This window comes from Solanum stenotomum, chromosome 1 (genome assembly GCF_019186545.1).
Source record: "Solanum stenotomum isolate F172 chromosome 1, ASM1918654v1, whole genome shotgun sequence".
Taxonomy (NCBI): domain Eukaryota; kingdom Viridiplantae; phylum Streptophyta; class Magnoliopsida; order Solanales; family Solanaceae; genus Solanum; species Solanum stenotomum.
The window spans coordinates 18734775-18760068 of record NC_064282.1 but is presented as its reverse complement, the minus strand read 5'-3'; the positions used below and the strand labels follow the sequence as shown (position 1 = coordinate 18760068).

The 25294-nt window shown below is 28.8% G+C and overlaps 2 protein-coding genes across 2 annotated transcripts in view; both read right to left on the bottom strand.

Annotated features, from left to right (window-relative positions):
* Positions 1–1738: 1738 nt before the first annotated feature.
* Positions 1739–7002, bottom strand: LOC125877299 (probable WRKY transcription factor 12). Its single transcript, XM_049558637.1, has 4 exons — positions 6630–7002; positions 6410–6483; positions 5265–5426; positions 1739–1917 (listed from the first exon to the last, which is right to left on the bottom strand). Exons 1-4 carry the CDS (start codon positions 6972–6974, stop codon positions 1755–1757), a joined length of 744 nt encoding a protein of 247 aa, XP_049414594.1. The 5' UTR covers positions 6975–7002; the 3' UTR covers positions 1739–1754.
* A 17400-nt stretch (positions 7003–24402) lies between these two features.
* The window catches only part of LOC125861225 (60S ribosomal protein L19-3-like), a 4082-nt gene continuing 3190 nt past the window's right edge, over positions 24403–25294 (bottom strand). Inside the window, exons 2-4 of the mRNA XM_049541194.1 lie at positions 24910–25266; positions 24666–24736; positions 24403–24582 (exon numbers count right to left, since the gene is read on the bottom strand). Coding sequence (XP_049397151.1) covers positions 24558–24582; positions 24666–24736; positions 24910–25266 — 453 coding nt within the window. The 3' untranslated portion in view covers positions 24403–24557. The remainder of the gene's footprint in view (positions 24583–24665; positions 24737–24909; positions 25267–25294) is intronic.

Below are 25294 nucleotides of genomic sequence, written 5' to 3'. Positions count from 1 at the left end.
ATACATAAATTTTATCCCTATTGGATTTCAAGATTCAACTATGAGACATTGGAGATGGGATTTTCAAAATTCGACTATGAAACATTGGATTAAAGCGAAGAAATCCAGAACATTTCATGCACCCATTAAATAAAAATGTATCCAAACTATCTTGTTTAAACCAAACATGTGTTTTATATTATACATCACACATTTCAATTTAGTCCCATGACCAAATATCTACTAATAAAAGTATATGTGCTAAATAATCTTATCATCATTTAATTTCTATATTACAATTTCAAGATAATTTGTTCGTCAAAAAAAAAAAAAAAACAATACTTTGTGCGGTTTATAAAGTTCTTCATTTAACTTCAACTACTTAGCAGCAAATACAAAGTGTTTCTTCTTTCATATCAATAAATTGGCGTATTTAATTAGGATTGGTGAAACTCCCAAAACAAGTTATGGAATGACGATAATGTCTTTTCAAGTAACAATCAAAAAATAGATATATTTGTTTTTATCTCTACTATGGTCAATACAAGAAATCGATTGATTTATGACATTTCAACTTAACCAAAAGTATTTTATTTTACCTAGAATACGTTACTTTGAAACCAAATTTCCCTCACATTCACAGAATATTGTACTCTAGCATAATCATTTTTGAACTTGACTTTAGACTATAAATTACTATACTATGTTTTCGTGATGTCTAAGAAATGAATCTCCAACTTCATATTCTTAGTACTTTTTTTCCGCACCCCACTCATCAGGAAGATCAATAATGTTTTCACCTGTCCTTCCAGGTGACTCGAACCCTCAACCTATCGATTAATGTTGAAGGATCAAACACTAAAACAAGCCTCAGTATATATGATGTCACTCATAATATATGCTAAACTAAGCTCTACTTAAACTGAATAGAAGAATCAAATAATAAACTAGTATTAGAAGAGACTAGGGTCCCAGTTAATTAAGTACATAAAAAGATTACTGCTATAATTAAGGGTGTACTTACCTGTAAACGTTACTAGTTACTTACACCATAAACGTACATGCTAATTAATCATGAATCGAATATAAATAGTACATTAGTACTAGACTCTCACATACAGTAATATATATATATATATATATATATATATAAATTGTTTTCTCCCTTGTCCTATCTTACGTTATCACGACTTTAGTAATGACCAAATGTGAATATAATAATCGTTTGGTACGAGGGATAATAATAAATAGTCTTGGAATAAAAATTTGGTGTCTAGTTTGGTTGTCAAAGTGATAGGATAAATTATCTCATATACATAGTGGGATAAGTTATCCCAAGATAACTATCCTGAATAATTAATCCTTGGATAACTTGTTCCCAACTAAACGAACTAACCCTCCCTAACGGGTAGAGACATGAATCATGATCAATTTACTTAAAATGTTTCAACTTTAATATAAATAAAAGAAAAACAATAGACGAGAAAAATCCACTTTTCATCATCAATATAAATAAATCATGGTCTTGACTACAAAATTATATCGAGCTAGCTTGCCATACATAAATAAAGGGAAAAAACTCGACATAACGAATATAAAATCCACCATAGCAACATGCAGCTAGCTCACAATATATATATGATTCGTTGTGACATTGTTATTGTTGTTCCTTATAAAACTATATAATATAATAATTATCAATAATATATATGGGTAGCTAGGTACGTGCTATATACAGAATATTGGTGGATGTAATAATAATAATAATATTAATTCTAGAAAGAGGTGAAACAATCATGATCAGAAGAGTTAGAATCATCACAAGGAGAATGGTTATGTCTACCTTCATACGTAGTTATTACCATACGACAATCTTCTGATAATCTTTCAACTCTCTTCTTCACTCTACAATTACTATGCGTACATCGATAGTAACTCCTGCAATAACAATAAGAAAATGAGAATATAAGTAATTTTCTTATTTATTTTAGTATATTTGGGAAATATTTACGTATATTTATATTTAATCTGACCACATTCAATACTATAAGAAAAGTGCGAGGTATTATGAAATTTGTTTTCTGTATTTGCACCACCAATAACCAATGATTTAGATTATTTACTTCCTTCCATTTTTATCGACGACCATGCTTTAGTTTATATCCTCTATTTCATATTATTTGACCTTTGTATTAAAATTAAGATTTTCAATTTACTTACTTACCCTTGAGAAATGTCAAATGCATGCTTGCACTCCACGTTAATCTCCAGGGGTATACATATGCATATTCAATTCAATTCAGTCGCAGTACTCTCTTTGTTTCATTTGACATTTATATTAAAACATAATATATTTTTTACTTGTTCATTTTAATAAATTAAGAGAGTTTTATTACTTTTTTTCGTACTATTTTAATATTAAATAACTATATAAAATAGTAGTAGTAGTCAAATTTTGAGCTTAGTTTCATAGTACCATTAATAAAGTTAATTTAATAAAATACACTTCCAATAAAAGATTTCGTAAGAGCTGTGTCAAGTCAATATATATGAGCCAAATAAAATGAAACACTCGAAGTACTATTTTCATCCATTAATTAATTAAAGTATGTGACCATTTCATCTAAAAACTTAACTTATTTTTAAAAAATCTTTTTATTATTTAATTATATTCTCGACTTAATCAATTTCTTAGTGAACTACGCTAATTATGATCGGCACAGGGACTTTACAGTAAATTACACCCCTGACAGTCTTTCACACTCCAATTATGTGATTCGTTCAGCTCATATTGACAATTTAAAAAATACTTGTGCAATTTCAATTTATCATAAATATCTTAACTAAGACGTGAGATGCAAAATATTCTTGGATAAATTGATGATTTTTTTTTTCTATTTTACTTTTAATTTCTAAAATACAAGCAAAAGGTTCAACCGCTCCAGGTCATTTGGTTGGGAACAAGTTATCCCGAGATTAATTATTCTGGAATTAATTATCTTGGAATAAGTTATTCCATTATATATATGTGATAACTTATCTTATCACTAAGGTATAAATGATGAGATAAATAATCTAAGAATTACCTAATACCTCCAAAACGCAGATTAAAATAATACTACATTTTATTATAGAATTATTATACCAACACCTCACACCAAACGACTCTTTCAACTTTCAGTCTATTTGTTGTAGGAGCCATTAGACAATATTCACGCAAAGATTAGTGTAACATACATCTCTTGAAAAACAACCATATTTAGAATTACTAAATACTCTCTCCGTTTCTATTTAGTTACCCTATATTATATAAATAGAAAATTAATAAGGATATATTAATTAAATTATACTACTAATTGATTTTTTCTTAAATATTATACAAAACTGTATCCTGACAACTAAATTATACTACTAGTAATGCACTTAACGACTTAAGTTATTTATAAGATGGTAATGCACCTCAACATGATATCGATAAACATATGTCACTGTCATCCATTATAAATATATATAGATGGTCCTGTCCATTACCAAATCTATTACTTAACATTTCTCAGGCAATACAAATATATAGGAAATATTATTTTGAATTTAAGGTAATTATTAGAACTAGGAAAATAAGAGAAAATACTGGAAGCAAATAAAGCCAAAGTAGAAAAATACAAAGCAAAAGGGAATTGGAGCAGAAAAAAAGAAATATTCATCAATGGTTAGAGGAGAATTGAAGATATATTAGATGGTCCACAGGCTACTGTCAACAGGGTCTCTATCCCACTTCTAGATATGGAGTAGAAGTAATAATACCAATTTATACAATTTCTTGTACTTCCCAAAACTATTTGAAAGCACACCATATATATCACTTTCACCATTTTTAATTTTAAATTGTAGGTTCAATATAATGTCCCGTGAATCGGAGCTAGAATTTTAATTTTTAGATTACGAATTTTAGAATAAATAGTTCAAAGACAAGAAGGATTGCACATGTGGTAGATATTTGCCATTTTTAATTTTAAAATTATGGGTTTAAATCACCAAAAGAATAAGCATGTGTGATCTTCTAGGGAGGGTTTAAAAAAAATACAAAAAAAAAAACAACCAACATTTCAAGTACCGCTCCTTTCATCTCAAGTCATTTGTCGCACCTTCTGAAAATAGTTTTCTCAAATAATTTGTTATTATAGAAATTCAATGCATAATTAATTATATTTTTGTCATTTTGTTATTATAGTAATTATTTTTAAAGACTATAAACAACTCAATTATATGATGATATTATGATTTGAGGAGAAGAGACTAATATCAAGTTAGTTCTAAATTTAAGTTATCTCATTTAATTAAATATTAATATAAATATACTATTTGAAGAAAAACTACCCTAAATTTAATTGATCTGGACTTCTATCTCCTGATCCCAAATTTTGTGCAACACGATTTGAGAGAAATTGATGTGTAAAACGATATTTTCACAAATAATTATTAAATGGATAGAAGGAATTAAAGACATAATTCTCTTACTTTCTAGAAGTTCTGTCTATTTCAAAGTTCCTCTCATTTTGATTTAATTAGTTTAATTCATTTTTAAATTGAGTTAATATGCTGTTTAGATTGATTTATGAGAATTTTGTTTTTATTTAATTTTTTTTTATAGTCATAACATTAGGAGAAAAGCTTAGTAGATGCTCAATAACAAATTATAGCAAAACTACTTTGAATTTAAAATTTAGTAAAAATCAAAGGGATTAAATTATGACTCGACTTTTAAATTATTTCATCCAAATAATATCAAATGGGTCAATAACTTACCCATTTATTAATTAAATCAATTTAGAAGATGAATTAGTACTCCTAAAGTTGTTTCGGATAAATGTACTTACATCGTTACATTCAACAATCACATATATTGCTAACAGTAACACACACTCTTTTTTTTCTTTTGTAATGAGGCATATTAAGTATTTATATTATTTCTTTTTATAACTAAAACAACATTTATACTTCTTTCGTATCAATTTATATGATAGTTCAAATTTTAATGTTTTTGAAAAATCATTTACATATTTAGTAACTATATAAGAAATACTATATATCGCGGTTGCCAAAATTAAGTTTTAAAAAGGAAGAATGAATCACAGTAAAAACAAATAAAATCTCTTGACTCTCGAAATTCTAACTATTTCATATAAAGATATAAGGAGTACTTTGTAAGATAAATTTAATCAACTCCTATAAGGAAAAACATGAGAAACTAGTAGTAATTGATTATTATTATTATTATTAGGTACCTGGGATGAAGGCTATTCTTGACAACTTTCTGACCATATTTTCTCCATTTATATCCATCATCAAGAACATCAATGTCACTCCTTGTTTGGAAACAAAATCTTGGTTCTCTTAGCTTTCTTCTTATCTTCACTTTTCCTTTGTCTGAAGATGAACTCTTCCACCTACATATTTTAGAAATGAAATAATGTAATTGCTTGCTAGTAAAATAATAACTTGATGAGCTCATGACAACAATATAAATGTATATATACTTGTGCTAGCAAATAAATTAAAAAAGTCTTATCATATGTGAGTTGAATTTTATCATGATGTGGGTACAAATATATTTATAGTTGAGCATTATAATATGTATAGTGGATCTATCTAGCACTTGTCCTTCTCAAAATGCACAACACCACATATTATTTAGTACAAACCATAGTATTTATATACACACTTTGAAATAGTGTCATTATTAAAGAGCAAGAGAGACATTTCAAGAAAACATGATAGCAAAAATCTATCTGCATGAATGCCTTGCTAGATCTCTTTTCAGGTTTTAATGTAAATCATGAAGAAGCTTCTAGAGAGGTAGTACTAATAAATAGTGGAGTTGAAAATAAAGTAAAGACTTTTTTTTCCTTCAAGTCTTTGTCTGAAACTCCTTAGTCTGATTAATTTTGATACGCGGGGTGAAAAGTTCATAGTCTGACCAACTCCAATTCACCTTGTTTAATTAAATCGCACTATAAAAGTGCTCTATATTAGGAAGAGCAATTCATTCTCAAGACTCTGCACTCTAATTAAGAGTGAGAAAATCTTTGTCTCCAATCTAATTTCTCAGATTTTGATGGAATGAATTAAGCACAAAATAGTGAGGTTAATAACCCTTTTCTTAAATTAAAAAAAAAAAAAAGAATTGAAGAAGAAGAAGTATGCATGAATAGTTGTGAGAAGAGTAAATATATAGATCATGATCTCCATCCCTCCTTTCTTTAGTTTCCCCTTTTGTTAAAACAAAGATAAATCAAATGTTAGATGAAATTAAGATATTTCACTTCTATATTATATTATAAAAAATAACAAGCCGCAATTCATTGCGCGAGAATCGATGTAACATTTTGAAAATAAATTAGTAGGAGTAAATGCTATAGAGAAATAATACCATGAATTGTTACCCTCACTGGCATTACCGCTGCAATTTTCGTCATTTATACCCTTGGGATCTAGTGCTTCCACCTATATGTAAAATTAAACAAAAAGAAGAAATTATTACAAAGAATAATTTGAGAAACCCTAAAAGAGATCCCAATATATTTTTTGTGATGGTTGTTATCTTTCACCAGCACAAATCTACGATAAAGTTGTAAATCATCCGAATTTACCTGTTCGCTGTTGTTCCAAGAAGGTCTATTGACAAGTAATTCATTGTGGCTAAACCCTAGACCACCACCACCACCAACGTTATTGGACGCGCCAGCCGCAGCAGCGTTTGTATTGATGACGGCGGATGGCGTAACACTTACGCTGGCGGCGGCAGCAGCAGCTTGAAGAGACTGAGAAGATTGTGATGAAGGAGTTAAGAAGCTCAAGTTTTGATCTGCAAAGTGTATAAATCCCAATTCATGATGAACATTATTTGGTGCTGCTACTGAGGATGATGATGATGAAAAAGATACTTGTAAATTGTAATTGTTTAACTGATTTCTTTCTTCACTGCCCCTTTCCATTAATTCCTCTCACTTTTTGATGCTTCTTTTCAACAATTTCTTTCTTTGCTAGTTCTTCTTCTTCTTCTTCTTCTTGATGATGTTGTGATGGTGAATTAATTATTGAGGGATGTATTTTGTGAATTGCATGTATTCGTACTCCGTGTGGGGTTTCATTTTCAAGTAGAATGATGTTTTTTCTTTCACCAACATATATATTGGAAATATATATATATATATATCTGGTCAACTGGTAAACGCTACTCCCTTCGTCCCATTTTATATGTCATTCATTTCTATAAATAGTTGGTCCATAATACTTGTCATTTCATAAAATCAATGCATAAATTACCATATTCTTCCTTTTCTACCCTTGTGAGTTATTAGCCTTGAAAATATATATTTGACAAACTTAGAAAAGCAAAGTAAATGATTCATGTTCATTGGTTAAATTAATTAATCAAAATAAATTAATTCATATTCATTAATTGAAAACTTGAGTTCCAAAAAATTTAAATAAGGGTAGAAGGGTAAAGTTACATCACTTCTTAATGCAAATGCAAATTAAAAAGGTGACATATAAAATGAGACGGAGGAAGTATAAGGAATGTAGATCAAATATTAAATTAATATATATTGTAATATTCTTTAATTAATTTGACATGGAGTTTTAAGAAAAGGAATTTCTGAAATTTATGGTTTAAAACAAGCCAGAAATAATTGTGTGTCAGTGTAATGTGTTTGGTATGAAGGAACAATTTTACATGAAAAATGTTTTATTAAAAAACAAGTTGGTTTAGTGTTTTGTAAGTAAAAAATTATTAAACCAAGAACATTTATATGTAATCTAGCAAAATACTATAGAGGGAAAAGGGGTAGGGAGTGGGGCCTCATGAGGTGTGAAGGGGATGGAATGGTCAAGGGGTAGGGAGTTGGGAACATGGGTGGATGGGGAGCATATAGCAAACATAGAATTTCATTTATACAACTTGTTTTTTTTTTTTTTTTGATGAACTATAAAACTTATTTTTCATACTTCCATTAAGAAAGTCATTTTCATAATTTTTAAGGAATTTAATTTTCTAAAGAAAAGATTTTTCAAAAAATTTGTCCAACCAGACATATAAAAATAAGAAAATAGTTTGTAAAAAATGTTTTCTTACATACAAAACAAACATTAAATTATCTCATTAGGTTAAAATGAACATTTAAGTTAAATTGTTACTAAGAATAAAAATATATACTATATTTTGAGATCAACTAAAAAAGAAAGTACATGAGGTAAATTAAGACAAAGAAAATAGTAATACAAGAATTGAGTTCACAAATTAAATTTCTATAGATGTTTAATTAATGAATTGTTTTAATACGTATCTTGTTTGTGTTATATATGTATGCTCCAATATCCAATTCTGGGCATGCCTCTTAATGAGTAAAAATACTCATGTTCAATTTTTAATATCAAGACAATAGATGTATAATATTTGCCAATAGATATGTCTCACTTAATCATCATTGAGGAATATATATTCACAGTTTTTCTAAATTATTTAGTCATGATAAATTAATATGATTTGATATAAATATCAAATGCGGAAAAATATATATAATTAAAATTTATTTGCAGAAAATCATACTGCAAAAAAACAAAACGGCTAATCATATTATTCTACAATAATTAAATGATAATTGTTGTAAGAATATATATATTAATTAAATAATTTACATGGTAGGGTCCGTGTCGAAACCCCGCCACCCCAAAACTCATTTAATATTAAAGAAAATTGCTATGTTTAAACATACACTATATCATCTATTTATTGGATTGTTTTACCACAAGACGTATATAAAAATGAGATCTTGAAATTAAATTAAAAACTCTAAACTTTCATAAGAGTCAATTTGTTTTAAGGAAGTAAAATTATCTCAAATACAATTTGAATTTGACTGATCCTATATTTTATAGAAATATTAGAATTTAGAGCCATGTGTAATCATAAATGATAAAGAAAATTGATAAGTTGAACCATATTGTTTGGCTCTCGGTGGAGTTTGATAACAACAATTACTTTAAGACTAAGTATATTTTAAAATAATCATTGTTATTGACTTACTATCCACTAAACGGTTTGTTAAGCAATAAAACTGGAGTTTAAGTTATAAGAAACTTTATAACCACGAATTGTTTCAGTACATCATTGACAATTGCAACAAAAATATTTATTTGCCCAATTTCAAGTTGTGAGAAATTTTTTTTTCTCATTTTGGTGTTACGGTGAAACATTATCATATTTATCTTATTTGTTTTCTTGTCTTCGATACATAAGTAGAAAAATATCATTTTAAAAATAATTATATGTAATTTAGTCAAACACAATGAAGATGGGGGATAACGTGTGGGAGTGGTGGAGATGAGACTATATATGGCGGTGCATGGAGTCGGGATAGGATGTGTTCGAGAGGATAGATAAGATATAATTAGTATAGAATGTCACTAATGCAATAACCTGTAATCTCTAATTTCTCTAAAGAAGATAGATATGTTGAAACGGGTGCTAGCTTGAAAATCGTCGCAGAATAAATATATATATATAAATACTATTCACTATTATTGTTTAACGTCAAGCTTAGCTGGACCACTATGGTTCTTAGAAATGGATATAAATTCCCTAATCATTTTCTTAAGAGGAAAAAACAAGATGCATGGTAGCTACTAGCTACATATATTCAAAACTTCACTGTAATAGTGTGCATCAATATTATGAGTTGATAAAAATAATAAAATATGATTTAGCTAGCTAGGATCGAATTATGATCGCATGGGCGGTTGCGCTTGCTTGTACTAGCAGTTGCTCCTGCCTTGATGCTTTTCATGGGGGCACTAATATTTTTTTATTTTTTTTCCAATTTTTCAAGATAAATATATATATATATATATATATATATATGATTTTTTCTGAAGTTAACAGGTGCACGTACATCTCACATATACATGTAGGTATGCCTCTTGTTATAAAGAGATATTATTATACTAATATAATATGAAAATTAGTTCAATAGAAAAATTGATTGTTATTATAAAGAACGGTTGTTTAGAGGATGTGACTGTATCAATACTCAAAAGTATAAATACATATATATTATTTTCATTATTTTAAAGTGACTTTTTTCTTAACAAGTTCAATATTGCCCCGAATTTTTTTTCGTATATTTGAAGCAAATAATGTTTTTATTTTGACCTAATTATAGTGAAAGTTAGAAATTGAAAACTCATGTTTAACTATATATATCATATACCTAACTAAGTCACAACTCCTATTAGGGTGTTTGGCTTAATCAGACATTTGTCTGTATACTACACAACTTTTGTATAACAATTATAACGTCGATGACTAATAGACTCTTCTTTTAATTCGCTCTTTCTTTATTGACTTTTGATTAGGATAGGTCCATAAGGAATATTGTACAAAATGAAAAAAGGTGAGGTTGCAATCTTAAGATAACCTCGTCTATAAGATTTCAAAAAAAAAGTAAGAGAAAAATAAACTTTCCTTTGAAAAAATAACAAGGAAAATGAAGTAAGAGAAAAAAAAATAAACTTTCCTTTGAAAAGAATAACAATTAACAAGAAAACAATAGCATCTAGTCGAAGGTAGGTCAATTGATTTTATAACCCGAGAAAATGGTCAAATGCCCCCTCTACGTATATCCGAATTTCTAACTACACACTTAAACTTTACGGGAGTCCTATCACCCCCTGTACTATTTAAAACTGAAATAATTACCTCCTTGAATGCTTAGCTGGCATAGTGAGTGTATTTCACTCTGTTTGGGAGAGTGAGTATCAAAATCTATTATTAAAACTTTATTTTTAATATCTCTTTTCAATAAATATATGCATTTTTAATTATTTATTTTTCTTATTTGTTTTCTTTCTTCTCCATCTAAACAAATCTCTCAATCTTTCACCACCTCTAAGTCTTGCTGCCACCACCATCTTCACCGGATTCACTATTGTTGATTTCAAACAAATTTTCAAATTCATATAAATCTCTTGCAAAACCAATCAACCTAAATCAATTGAGATAAATTTACATATATTTATATCACCCCAAGATACTTTGGATCTGATTTGAGAAAAATCAATATGGGTTTACTTTAAATCCGATTGGACCAACCGAAAAAAAATATTTTTTACTAATAGATCCTTTAATTATCAATATCAAATCTCAATCAATCAACTATATCTCAAAAATTATCGCTATTAATCTTGTTAATCCATCAACTGTCGTAGAATCAGTCTCTTGCTCTTTGAAATTGTCATCGCTATAGATGATGATGTGGAAGACATCATAGGCTCCTCCTCCTCATCTTTCTTGAGAGGATTGCTTATCTTCGGTGACCACCATTAATGACAATATTCCGTCATATTCGTCTTCTCTTCCCCCCTTCCCTTTTTTTTTAATTTGATTTTTAGGTTTCAAATGAGCAAAACCCGAATATCTCACCTTTCTTCCTTAAAGACCCAATTTAATGGACTTATGGTGTTCTAGTGATGGTGACAATATTTTAGGGGTTTGAAGGGATGGGTAAGAATATAGAAGAAAAGGGTAAACAAATATAAAAATTGAAAAAATAATAATTTGATGACCTGTCAAACGCGTGAAACTCACATGCCACCATAGATCTGGTTATGGCTTTTTAATGGTATAATTATTTCATTTTTAAACAGTTCGGGAGGAGGGGGGTGATAGGACTCCCTTAAAGTTTAAGTGTGTAGTTGAAAATCCGGTTATACGTGAGAGGGCATTTGACCATTTTTTCTTTATAACCCTTTATAAATTTATCTTTAATTTTATTTTATTTTTTAATTCAAAATTTTTATTTTTCTTCGTTAGGAATCGAAAAATAACAGTACTAAAGAGATATTTGTTAAGTCATTTTCTTCTCTTTAAAATTGTAAAAAATAAAAATAAAAACATAAAAATATGTTATTCTCTCAAATAAATTTTTGAGCAGAGACAAAAAAACACCAAGTCATTCTTTCTATTTGTTCTAATTTTGATGGACAGAGTTACCTAGTATCCGTTGATAGTAGCAGGTAGCAAGTGGCAAGTATCCCATGAAATTAATCGAGGTGCGCTAAAACTTAACCCATACACCACGATCACATAAAAAAATAAAAAACTTATAACCTGTCCCTTATTCTCTTGCTCATTTTAGAAATCTCACTTCTCTTGAAAGTTTTTCTTTTATATTTAATTTCTTAATCTTGTTTAAATCAATCTACCAATAGAGCACCGTCACAACTACTCATGTTGATTTCTATAGAGTATCTACAGGTTGATCAATTTTATGAATACATCTACATCTACACCTATATCTACAATAATGTAATATCTAATGATTGATAATATTTGAGATCATATATTTTCTTAAAAGAAATTATTACGTTGGGGGATGGGGGAGGTACTCCGACTCAAATTACTAGTCGGATTTTTTTATTTACACCCCCCCTTAAAAATATTAATTTGAAGGGATGTTTCATTAATTATTTTATCCTTATTTATATTTTAATATATAATTTCTCTTCATTAAATATTATTTAATTTATATGTTATAATTGAAATGTTTAATTATAGTCTTCACGAACAATTACTACAGAAGATAAAATGAAAAAAATATAGTTAATTTTTCTGAAACTTCTAAAATAACAAGTATTTTGAGACGTGTTTTTAATTAGTAAGGTTGACAAGTACATGGAGTATAAGTTTTACTTTGGGGGTTGGGGGAGGGGGGGGGGGGTTTGTTAGTACGAAGAAAAATGTTTTCCATTGAAAAAAATTTCTTGAAAAATTATTTTCAGGAAAATAAGTGGTTTTATACTTATTTCCTTATGTTCGGTATAAAAATAGAAAAAGTACTATTCTTATCGTATTTATATATATAATCTTGACAGATACTATAGAGGTGGTGGTGAAGATGAGGTATACTGATGGAGGGTGGAAGGACAATCAACGCGGAATGTCATTTCTCCAACTTATTTTCTCTATTTTTACTAGGGAGGTCATTTTCCTCAATGTTAAGAAACTTGTTTCTCTAAAAAAAATATTTTAATTTTTTTTTTACCAACTGAACATAAAATTGAAACAAAGGTATAAATTGATTTAACATCTAGTAGAATTTTGAGCATGTTGTATTATGAGAGTAATGATTACTAATGATCTAATTAGTCATAATTTTCTTCTTTGAAGAATTAATCTATCTTCTCATCAGATTGAACATCTGGATTTTTGCTTTGTTTATTTGTGGAAATTATCAAATAATCAAAGATGAAAAAGGAAGACTTGAGTCTTGAAGTGATAAAGCAAAAATGAATATTTAACAAATTTGTGAAATCTATAAACTATAGGCAGTAAATTTCATCAATTAAAGAAGCAAATCAAACAAAATTTTACCACAACTAATAATTTGAGATAGAAGGAGAATTAATTCATTTTATTTATACATATTCAGTTGATTTTTTAACACAAAATATAAATACATGATTTCGATCAAAACTCTTAGACTATATCAAACTTACCTATTTTAACCCCTCCACACCCCACACCCCCACAAAGTCCCACCCAAATTGTGACATGACCCTAAACTTTATTTTGGTGCCTTGTGCTTCCAGGTGCAAATGGTTTTAGGCGTGAAATTTAATATGATATATTCCATCTCCATGATTGGATATTGTTGTCTCCTTTCTAACAAATACCCTGCCTATCTGGTTGGTTCATATGAAAAGTTTGTTACATAATTTATATCTTAATATCAAACATCATTACACAAATCAAATATACCAAATAAAATTTACTTGTGTTGCCTAATTTTATCAATGGTCTGTAATGCAAAGTTAAAAAGTCGTTGTGGATCATTTTTCTTCAATTACTTCTTATTCTTATAATGCGAAAAATAAAAGTTCATCACTAGTTAGGAAGAATATTTTTTTCCATATATTGAATTGTTCCGCGCACATAAAACTTGCTGATTTGCATAACTGCGATAGGTGTAGATTTAAATTGAGTAAATTTTAGGTTAAGCAAACATAAAATTTATATTTGTGTGTTATAGCTATAGTTTGTATACTTGCGCTCAATAGCAAACTTTATGTTTGCTTTGGAGCATCAGATTTGTATAAATCGCTGGCAGTCTCTCGATTCAATTGTATATATGTAACTATTGTGTATATGTATCAATGATTGTGTTTGTGTATCTGCATAAAATTTGAATTTGTATACAATTGAATCGAAATAAAACATTTATATATCAAATCTCTCTCTCTCTCTCTCTCACTTTATACAACACAAATTATACATTGTAATAATTTGTATTTGTATAAAGCAACAAATAGAGAAAAGACAAAAGAAAACTGGTAGGGGAAGACCTGTATTTATATAATTATAAGTGTGTAGGACGAAAATATATGTATTTGTATTTGTATTTGTATATACAGTTTTCTCTCGCTTTATACATACACAAACACAATTTATACATTTGTGTTTGTATAAAGTGAGAGAGGCGAGGGAGTTTGGCGAGCGAGATTCGTTGGGAGAGAGGCGAATGGCAACTGTTTGCTACGGGTTACAATTAAATGAAACTGTGATTATATCATTTAATTTGAATTAATAATTTGCTATTTTATACAATTTTCTCATTTAAATTTCATCATGACCTAATTGTCTTTCCATCATAAATTCATTGCAAGTAATCCAGTTTTGACACAATCAAATAATTTAGAGGTTAAGTTATATCCACTATAAAGAGAAAATGATCAAAATGGTCCTTCATATATAAGGGTTGTTTCATGTTGATCCTTAATATATTTCACATGATTCATATGGTCCTTAATGTATTATAAAAGAGGATTATTTTGGTCCTTAGCCCTAAAAATTAATTGAAAACATAAAAAATGTTAAACTTAACTGTGGGTCCCACAGTTGGGAGCCTTCTTCCTCCATCTTTCTTGCACAATGGAGGATATTTATAAGATATTTGTTTTCTACATCTGTCTGTTCAATTTTTACCCTTTAATTTTAAAAATAGAATTAAAAAATGGCTTGAAAAAATTAGTAATTTTGAAAAGAATAAAACAAAAGAAAGCTATATCCTCCCCATAAATTAATCACTTCGACAAGAAACAATAACTAGTTACAATTTTAAAAGAGATTAATTTATGGTGATCTCCTGGAAGGAGAAATTGAGTCTTTAATTTGATTTACTTAGTTTACATTTGTTTTAATGATTTTGGTTCTCTTATTCTTCTTTATGAATGATAATAGAAGCTTTTGAAAATTTTGTTTAGATGGAGATGAGAAATAGGTGTAGTGTATATTATTTTTCTTATGAGGATATAGAGCATGACCTCAAATGGCAAAAGAAAGAAGTTGAGGAGAAGGGTTTATGATGGTGATGGTGAAAGAAAGCAAATATGTTAAATCTAACATGATTTTTTTTTCTTGATTAGTTTTAGGGTTAAAGGACTAAAATGATCATCTTTTCATATACATTAAGGACCATATGAATCATATGAAATATATTAAGGGTCAACATAAAGCAATCTTCATACATAAAGGACCATTTTGATCATTTTCTCTCACTATAACTATATTCTTTCAAATCTTTTTTTATAATCAAATAATTAAGCTAATAATGTAAAATATCTTGATGTTACTAATTAGTTGTATGTGAATGGGGTGTGGCTGAATCAAAGGAAAAAATTAATTTCTTGAAAGCAATGAGTAGTAGGTAGGGTCCATTAGAATTTTCTTACATGTCAAAAGATTGTAATGAGTATTAGACAGTGGAAAAGAAATGAACGAACACGATAACCCTTCCTATCTAATCCTGCCAAATTTGATTCCATTAAAATCTATACCAATTTTCGATTTCACATTTTATACATCGTCAGTATAGATAATTTCTTATAAAAAAAGATAGTATCCATATGACCATAGTAGGTCTCTTTTTCAAATGGGGGATTCAAAATATATATTATATATATGAAAAATGCTTAAGTATCCTCAATCCATGCTTGAAATCTCAGAGACACACTTATATTATACTAAGGTCCTATTATTCTCCGAACTTATTTTATAAATAATTTTCTACCCTTTTTCGGCCTACGTGGCACTATCTTCTGGGTCCAACGCGTGTTGACAATTTTTTCATTGTGCCACGTAGGTCGAAAAGGGGTAGAAAATTATTTATAAAATAAGTTCGGGGTAATAGGACCTTAGTATAATATAAGTGTGTCTCTGAAATTTCGGGCATAGGTTGAGGGTACTTATGCATTTTCCATTATATATATATATTACATTTATACTATATAATAAGTAATAGAGAGTTGCCACCAATTCAATCGTCATATATGTTCTATGGTAGAAGATTAAAATCATCAAGAAATCCGTTACTTATAAATATTTATTCACAAACCATTTTTTATTCCTTGTTAAGTGGATAAATATAAGATTACACCGCACAGTAATTTACTAATCCCTGTATTTCAACTTTTTGTCTTATTTTTCTTTTAAATTAGTTTTAAAAAATGTCATTTTCCTTGCAACTCTTTATTTCAAATTTTCCACGTAACATATTTCATATCATAAAATTAAAAAATATTTTGATACATTTTACATATTTTTTGTTTCAAATCACAAGACTCAAAAAAAAACATTTTTTACCTTGATTTTCTTAAATTTCGTATCAAATCAAAATAAGACAAACAAATTAGAAATGGAAGGAATATAAATATGAGTATGTAAAGATTAATTATGTCATAAATTTTACTGCGTTGGTGTATACTCTGGGTGCAAATATCTCCCTAGCGTGCTTTATGTTGGATAAAAGTAAAATTACGGTACCGACAAAGATTGTAATGAAATGGTCCGTATTCATCTATTTTTAACTAAATTTTTTGAGTTCAGGTCCTTCCTAGATATAAAATCGTCTCTATTAAAGAGCTTTTTACTTCCTCCCCAACTAATATTGAACTATTCAGTATAAACTTAAATTTATTCGAATTTTAATACGAATAACAGAACACCGACGAAGGTAAAAAAGTGAAGCTAGGGATAGCTAGAAAGGTAGCTAATAAGTAATACTACAAATGTAGAGTGACGTAAATAGGGCACTTTTTCCTTTAGTTTTGCCTTCTCTCTTGGCCTTCCACTCAACACTCGATCACCTTAGTTTCTTCTTTAATTTCATATTTATCGATACATGTCCCTCTATTTGACTCTCCACACGATCTTTCGTCACCACATATGATCATCTTATGTTCCCTTTTCACCTTGCAAAGATAGGAAGATAGAGGGTCGGCTAAGGGTGAACAAAATCGAATTGAAAATTGAATCAAATTATGAATTGAGTTAAATTGGAAACTAAAAATTACTAATGGTTTGGGTTGACTTAGTTTGATATTGGAAAAAAATCTGATTATACTTGGGTTGGTCTGGTTTTAACTAAATCCGAGATCGAACTAATTCGATATTATATATATTTTTTAAGAAAATTATTTTATAGATAAAAGTATTTATTTTGATATAATTTCTAAATATTTCTTATTTTTTTTATAGTTTTTATCATTTAACATATTATTTCATGTTTGAGATTTAAAATTTTGAATGGTCCAATAAAGATTATAATCTATAGATATTAGTAACCCTACTAAAGCTCAAATCAATACTAATACTATCAACAACAAAAAATCACTTTAATACTAAGAATGACAATAATATTGAATATTTGTTCTTTAACTTTACATTGGTTTAGAAAATTAAAATATATAACCTAATTTTAGTTTTTCTTCAATGTTTAGTCATGTAATTACTACTTATTAGACTTTATTTTTCGATGATTTAGTACTTTTAATTATGATCATTTCTTACAACCTATTATTTTGCGATATTTGTTTTATGTGATTTTATTATTATTTTTTATTAATTTTTTTGTGTCATCACTCATCTCATATTTTGTGTTAGTTTCTTTAAAAAAATACATTAGATGATTGTATTTTGATAGGACTAAAAATATCTCTAAAGTACAAGTTAATTATATGTTTGTATGAATACTTTATCGAAAAAATTTGAGGTTGAAAAATTTGAATTTTATTAATTTGATTTGATTTAAATATTTAAAAATTCGACAATAATGATTTGATTTGATATTTGAAAAACTTGATTCAACCCTATCATATATACCCCCAGTTGATATGAAAAAATATGATTCGTTCAATCCGTTTAGATCAGAGAAATAATTAATTTTGTAAAACAAAATAGAAAAAATAGTGTTGGATTTTATAAGACTCTTTCTTTAAAGCTAACAAGAAGTTAAAATAAAAATATTTTTTTATTATATATTAAAAATCATTTTAATGAAAGTGAAATATATTAAGAATTAAAATAAAGTACTAATATTTATGCATCAAGGACCATTTTGATACGGAGGGACACAGAATCTTATCTCCTCAAAAAATTGATCAATAATCAACATGCCCAACCCTTCACGTTTTTGTCGCTTAATACCAACAATTGCTCGAAAATGTGTAGATCATGTTATTGGTGGCGGAGCTAAAATAAAATTTAGTCGAATTTGATTTGATTTAAATATTTTATTCGTCTAAAAAATTATATATATATATATATAATTTAAAACTTAATAACTTAAAAGAAGTAGAATTCGAATTTATAAGATTCAAATATTGAATCAATTAAGTTTTAAATAAAGAAAAAAGAAAAAAGACAAGTAACCCTGACATCCATGGCCACATTTGACTCAGGGAGCATATTATACTTTGACTATTAGGACTTCTCCTTCAACAACATCTTAAAAAAATTTCTTTAGGATAAAAATATATATCATATTTTTCAGTAAAATAAAAACGTCCATGTGATAAAATTAAAATTCAAAGTTTATTAGACAAATATTTATTGTTGTAAATCAGAAAAGTGACTGGAATTAAAAGGATAGACCTTTAAAAGGTTTTTTCGTGCAAAGCTAACTGTATTTTAAAAAATAAAAAATAAACAATAAGCCTAATTTACTTATTTAAATAACCAAGCGTTGACTTTGTACAAGTCTGAGTTGACTAATTTATGCCAATTTATGTGAGTGCAGGTCCCTGATGAGTTAGATTGGGAATCCTATGCGTAGCTACAAGTAGCAGCAAAATAGAATGAAAAATGTATTCAACGGATAGTTATTATGTTATAAAATCATTTTTTTTTTCTTAATTTCAATTTTTTTTTAATAATAAAATGACTTTATGAAGATAATAACTTTGATTGAGTGATTGTAAAAGAAATCAACTCTTACCATATATGACTTTTTGGAACAATCTATATGCATCTTTATAAACACGATTCCAAAATAAAAGCTGAGGGTTAATTTCATATGAATAATCAATCACCCTTTGCTTTATATATAGTGTCAAACTCATCGAGTTTCATATCTCTATTGCTAATATCAATTCCTTACTATCATGTCAAAAGTTATACATGATTGATAGTAAAGACACAACTCTTTATTTTTTAACTAAGTTTATCAAGCAAGTGTTGTATTTGATCATGACTCTGACCCAGGCCACCCTAACCCCCTCGTGGATCTTTCCATTACCCAATATCATGACAATGTATAGTAACGGTCCCCTTTAAAAGTCCTATACTAGATCCAAATTAAATATAGTTTCATGGTAGAAATGAATTGAAATATCAAAAAGTAGAAATCAATGATTAAAGCGTACAAAATCAAAGAAATTGTAGAATAAGGCTTCTACAATATTCTGATGATTAATCAATTTGGAAGATATTGTTTGATCCAAAATCAATAGCAAAGAAAATAAGTAATAGCTCTAACTTTTGGTCTTCCCAAATCTTCTTGGTCAAAGTCCTTTATTATTTCAAAAATCATCATGAATTTTCTTCTGCAAAAAAATGTAATTTCGAGGCTCATCGATTGATCACTTCTCATCATGAGATAAATCTTGTAAATTATATAGTTCTGAACTTATATTATTCTATTTTCTTGACCATCGATCCACTGCAACTGCAGTCAAATAAATAAAGCTAAATATATAATATACACCTAATTTAATTGTTATTATTATTATCCATATGAAGGATGGGAACAAAGAGAACAAATCAAATGTTTGTTGCTTTTAACATGTAAGTTTTTTTTCTTAAAAAAATAATATCATCTTTGTAAAATGATTTTTATATATTCAGATGGTAACTGGTCATAAGAGATCATGTCGCCTTTATTCCTTTTAGTTTGACAACGATACGAACAACATGTATATGTTCAGTACAATTCTTTGACCTAAATATTCTAGAAACATTTATAGGCTCAAATTTTTGTGGCTGTAATTTACACGGTATCAATTATTCAATACAATGTTTTCGTACAGAATCATATAAAGATTTTATTAAAGTTCTAATGTGCTACTTCCCTCAGATTAACTTTTCACATTTGTACTACATTTTGGCTAAAATAAATGAATTAAAAAGAATTTTAGTAGTTCAGTTGGTTGACTATTTGAACTCGCATATTGTTGGTGAGGGTTCGATTCCCCAACACTATAATCCCTTCCCTTGCCCCAATTTCAAAAAAGAATATTGCATGAAACAACCCCCTACCCCACCTTAATGAGAAAAAAAAATAAACAAAAATGACAAACTTCATGATGGCAAAATATAGTAGTATTGGTCATATGTTCTCTCTTTTGTGTTGATTTTGTTGACAAAGAGAGGGAATTTGAGATTGGCTAGATACAAATTTTGATCTTTTGGCCACCAAATAAATCGTCCAACTTTTTTTCAATATTTTTTTGTTGACCTTTTAATTTGCACGTTTATTTCTAGGGTGGAATTGTTGGTTGCACTATGAGAATATAATCACAAGGGGAGACATGTCCACCACTTTCAGAACTTGATAAGAGTAACTTTTATTTATTATGTTTGAGACACCACCTAAATATTTTATAGAGTAGCTTCTATTTTAATATCGAATTCATTCACCATAACCACAACAAACACTAATCAATATTGAAAATCAACACCATCAACCACTAATATATACTACAACTATCATTTATCAGTCATCACCACACACTATAATTATCTATCGTTATCCTCCACCACAATCATCATCAACCGCCACCACCCTTAACGAGCGTCTACAATCATCATTGTTAACCATCACCACCACAAACTGCTATATATCTTTTAAAATATCTTTGTTTGATATAGTATTAAATAAATTAGTATATTTAAATTTATACTAATCAAGTTTAATATAAAATTTTATGCATTTAATTATTGAAAAAAACAAACATTATTAGTTCTTTATTTAATATTCATATCTTAATACAACGTTTTAATATTTTTATGTATATTCATATGATGACGTCAATATTCAAATATATATAAACTAATAACTCAAAACATATTTACATGATCATATCACTTAAAATGTTAATATAGACAATCTTATATAATAAACATAGATCAAAAACCTAAAAGAAGTGATAAGTCTTACGTGAAATTACACGAATAATATAAAATATAACTATAATACTGTCAATATATATAATTTAAATTTTCCAGAAGAAATGAAACAACTCAACAAGTTGGAGGGAATTGTAGGATTTGAAAAGGGAAAGTTTTAGCTATGGATCCGACAATCTCATGATTTCTGATAAAAATTTCAAACAAGTAATGGATTGTCTTCTTCAAAAAAAGATATTCACTAGTAACAAGTTGAAGTAATTGAGAGATTTCCACCAAAGGGTAAAGGGCAAAGGGCAAAGGGGGGCAGGCATCATATGCTGAATTCCATGCAACCATAATGGCCATTTCAATCAGTGTGTTAAAGTCTTCTATTATTCATCATAAGATAAATATTTGGTGGGGTCTTTCTCTTTTTCTTTTTTGTTGTCTTCTCTTTGTTTTCTTTCCCTTTGAGGTACATATGGTTTTTTCAAACTTTGACACCTTTTTTAAAAAAAAATTCTTTCTTGAACTTTGACATGCAATGTTTCTTTAATTTATTGGCTGGTGAGACTTAACACTCCTTCAACCACTTAAGTCAATTACATTTGCACTAACTAAATCCTCAATAGCTAAGTGGTATCTGATATAACGTGTGTGTTGCTTAGAGGCAAATTCACGAGTTAAATTTGATAAGTTCAACCGCTCAAGTCATTTATATTTGCACAAACAAAATCCTCAATAGCTAAGTGGTAATCTGATTTAACATGTGTGTTGTTTAGAGGCAGATTCAAGATTTAAATTTGATAGGTTCAACCACTTAAGTCAATTACATTTGCACTAACTAAATCCTCAATAGCTAAGTGGTATCTTATTTAACATGTTTGTTGCTTAGAGATAGATTCACGAGTTGAATTTGATAGGTCCAACCACTCAAGTCAATTACATTTGCACAAACTAAATCCTCAATAGCTAAGTGATATCTGATTTAACATGTGTTGCTTAGAGGCAGATTTAAGATTTTAATTTGATAGGTTCAGCCATTTAAGTCAATTACATTTGCACAAACTAAATCCTCAATAGCAAACACTACTATTCTCTATAAAAGAAAACAATAGTGTTATATGATTTAACATGTGTGTGCGCTTAGAGCAGATTTACGAATTAAATTTGATAGGTTTAATTTTTTTGAGTTTAGTTATGTTGAACGCACTATTTTTAAACTATGGATTTAAAAACACTTGGCTTACTCGAATCCATTAAAATAGGCTCCATTGCCTCTGAACACACTTCAAGTCTTTCACCTGATACTTGTTAGTCCCTATCCCTAATTACTTGTCCACTTTTGAATTGACACACATATTAAGAAAACAATTAATGACATAGTGAGTTTACCATTTTATCCCTATTAATTATGAAGTGGATGAAAAGTTCTACATTCTTAAAAGTAACTAGTCATTTAATTGAGGGTATAATAGGTAAAAAAAATTGTCCTTTTTTAATTTGTCAAAATGAACAAGTAATTAAGGACAACTATAAAAGAAAAAGTGGACAAGTAATTAGGGACAAAGAGAGTATTTCGCACCATCACAAGTAATATCATAATTTTGCTGCATAAAACTTTGGCAAAGAAAAGAGACCACTTATTAAAAGTTATGTTTACCCCTTGCTTTTCATTGTTTCTTTGGCTCTCATGAGTAAGAAGGGCCCTAATACTTTTTTTTTCTCATTAATGATTTTTAATTATGGAATACCTGATTGCTATTGAGTTGTAACTCAAAATTCAATCATATTTTGTTGTGATCATTGTTCAATAACTCTCAACTATGGCATTTTCCTTTTACTTTTAATTTCTCTAGACTTATATAAGCTTCTAGAAAATGCCTGTTTTTCTTTAATTTAAACCAAAGCTTGAAATTTTACTTTTATGGGAAAAGCCATAATCTATTTATTCAAAATTTCACTTATTATTTGTTCTTTAGGCCCACTAGATCCACCTACTAAAGTTTACTTGCCACTTATTACAAGGAGGAAGGAGCCTTTAATAATTGGGCCTAACCTATTGTGTTGGATATCATGTTGGGACTTCCCCTAGGTACTTTCATTCTAGGGCAAGTTATATATTTTACCGATCGGCCAAAATAATTATAAAATAGATTAAAAAAAAACAATTTTGTATAAAAAATGTGTATTTTGTGTATCTCATATAAAAATATACATTTGCTAGCTATTATTTTAGTTGTTGGTTATGTAGTGTAGTTTTCCCCTTATTTTACTACTCTTTTCTTTTAGAGAAATTGGCAAGTGTCATCTTCACATTGCATTGAACTCTTCGTTCAAAAGCCTTGAAATCATTGTTGTGATATTTGTAAACTTAAAAACGTGAATATAACTATGAATACATTGTTCGAGGTTAAGAATACATTGTATATATGTATGTATGTACATGTGTATATCAGTGAATATCCATGATAGTATATGTTCAACGAAGAAGAATGCAGGTCATGTATATCTGTGTATATTAGTGATAATATGGCTATGATATACACACGTGATATATATTATCGAAGTAATGTTTTCCAAGTGAATTCCATATCTGCAATTTAATTTCAATCATGTATGAAATAACCTCCAATCTACATGTACCACTAGACTATGTAAGCATAAATAATTCCAATCATGTACAAATAACCTCCAATCTACATGTACCACTATACGAGATCGTTTGGTGTGGGGGATAAGAATTAATAGTCATAGGGAAAAAAAAATAGTCCTGAGATAATATTTTAGTTTCTTGTTTGGTTGTCATGTTTTGGGATAACTTATCCCACCATTTATACTATAGTGATGGAATAAGTTATCACATATATATGGTGGGATAAGTTTTTTTTTTTTTTTTCTTTTTTTTTTAAGGATCAACGTATCAAAAATTTAAACCAGCTTTCAAATTCATACAAGTAACATTGTCTTTTAAAGTTAAAAGGCCAAAAAGGGAAGGGATCAAACATACTAAACTGCCATACTAACAAGGACAAAAAGTAGGCATAGCGCCAACCCTCCTTACAATTCATCATGCTCATTTCTTCGACTTCTTAGATCCCCTGCAAGGATATACTGTCATCAAATGATGTTCAAACTAGGCCCTAGGAGAAACTACAATTAATATATTTGCAGATGAACTTACTGAGCTTGCTGGGCTGGTGCGGCAGCAGCTGGTGCTGCAGGTTGTTGTACTGGCTTCTCTCCTCCTGGTCCCTGAAAATTGAAACAGAAAAGATGAGCAAAAATCCTACACAGATACTTAAAAGGGTATAAAATCCCATAATCACATGAAATGCATCTTAAAACCATAAAACTCGAGTAGAGCACTCTATCAAGTGTCAGAGCCAACTTTGCTCTAGAAATTTTAATGAGCTTCAAACAATTACCTGAGCCAAACGTTCTTCCCTCCTTGCAAACTTTCTTTCTCTGCTTGCCTTGTTCTTTGCCCTCCTAGCCTCAAATTGGTCGGACAAGGTCTTCTCTCTAGCCTTCTCAGCCTTTGTCTTGTGGATATTTTCCATCAGCACACGCTTGTTCTTGAAAACATTACCCTTCACCTTCATGTACATGTCATGATACATGTGTTTGTCAATCTTCTTTGATTCCCTATACTTGCGAAGCAAACGCCTGAGGACTCTCAATCTCCTCATCCAAAGCACCTTGGTAGGCAGTCTAGCCTCCCTGGTACCTTTGCGCTTACCTGAAAAAAGAACAGATATAAGCCAACGGAGCAATTTCACCTGCTAATATACATTAGTCACTACAAAGACA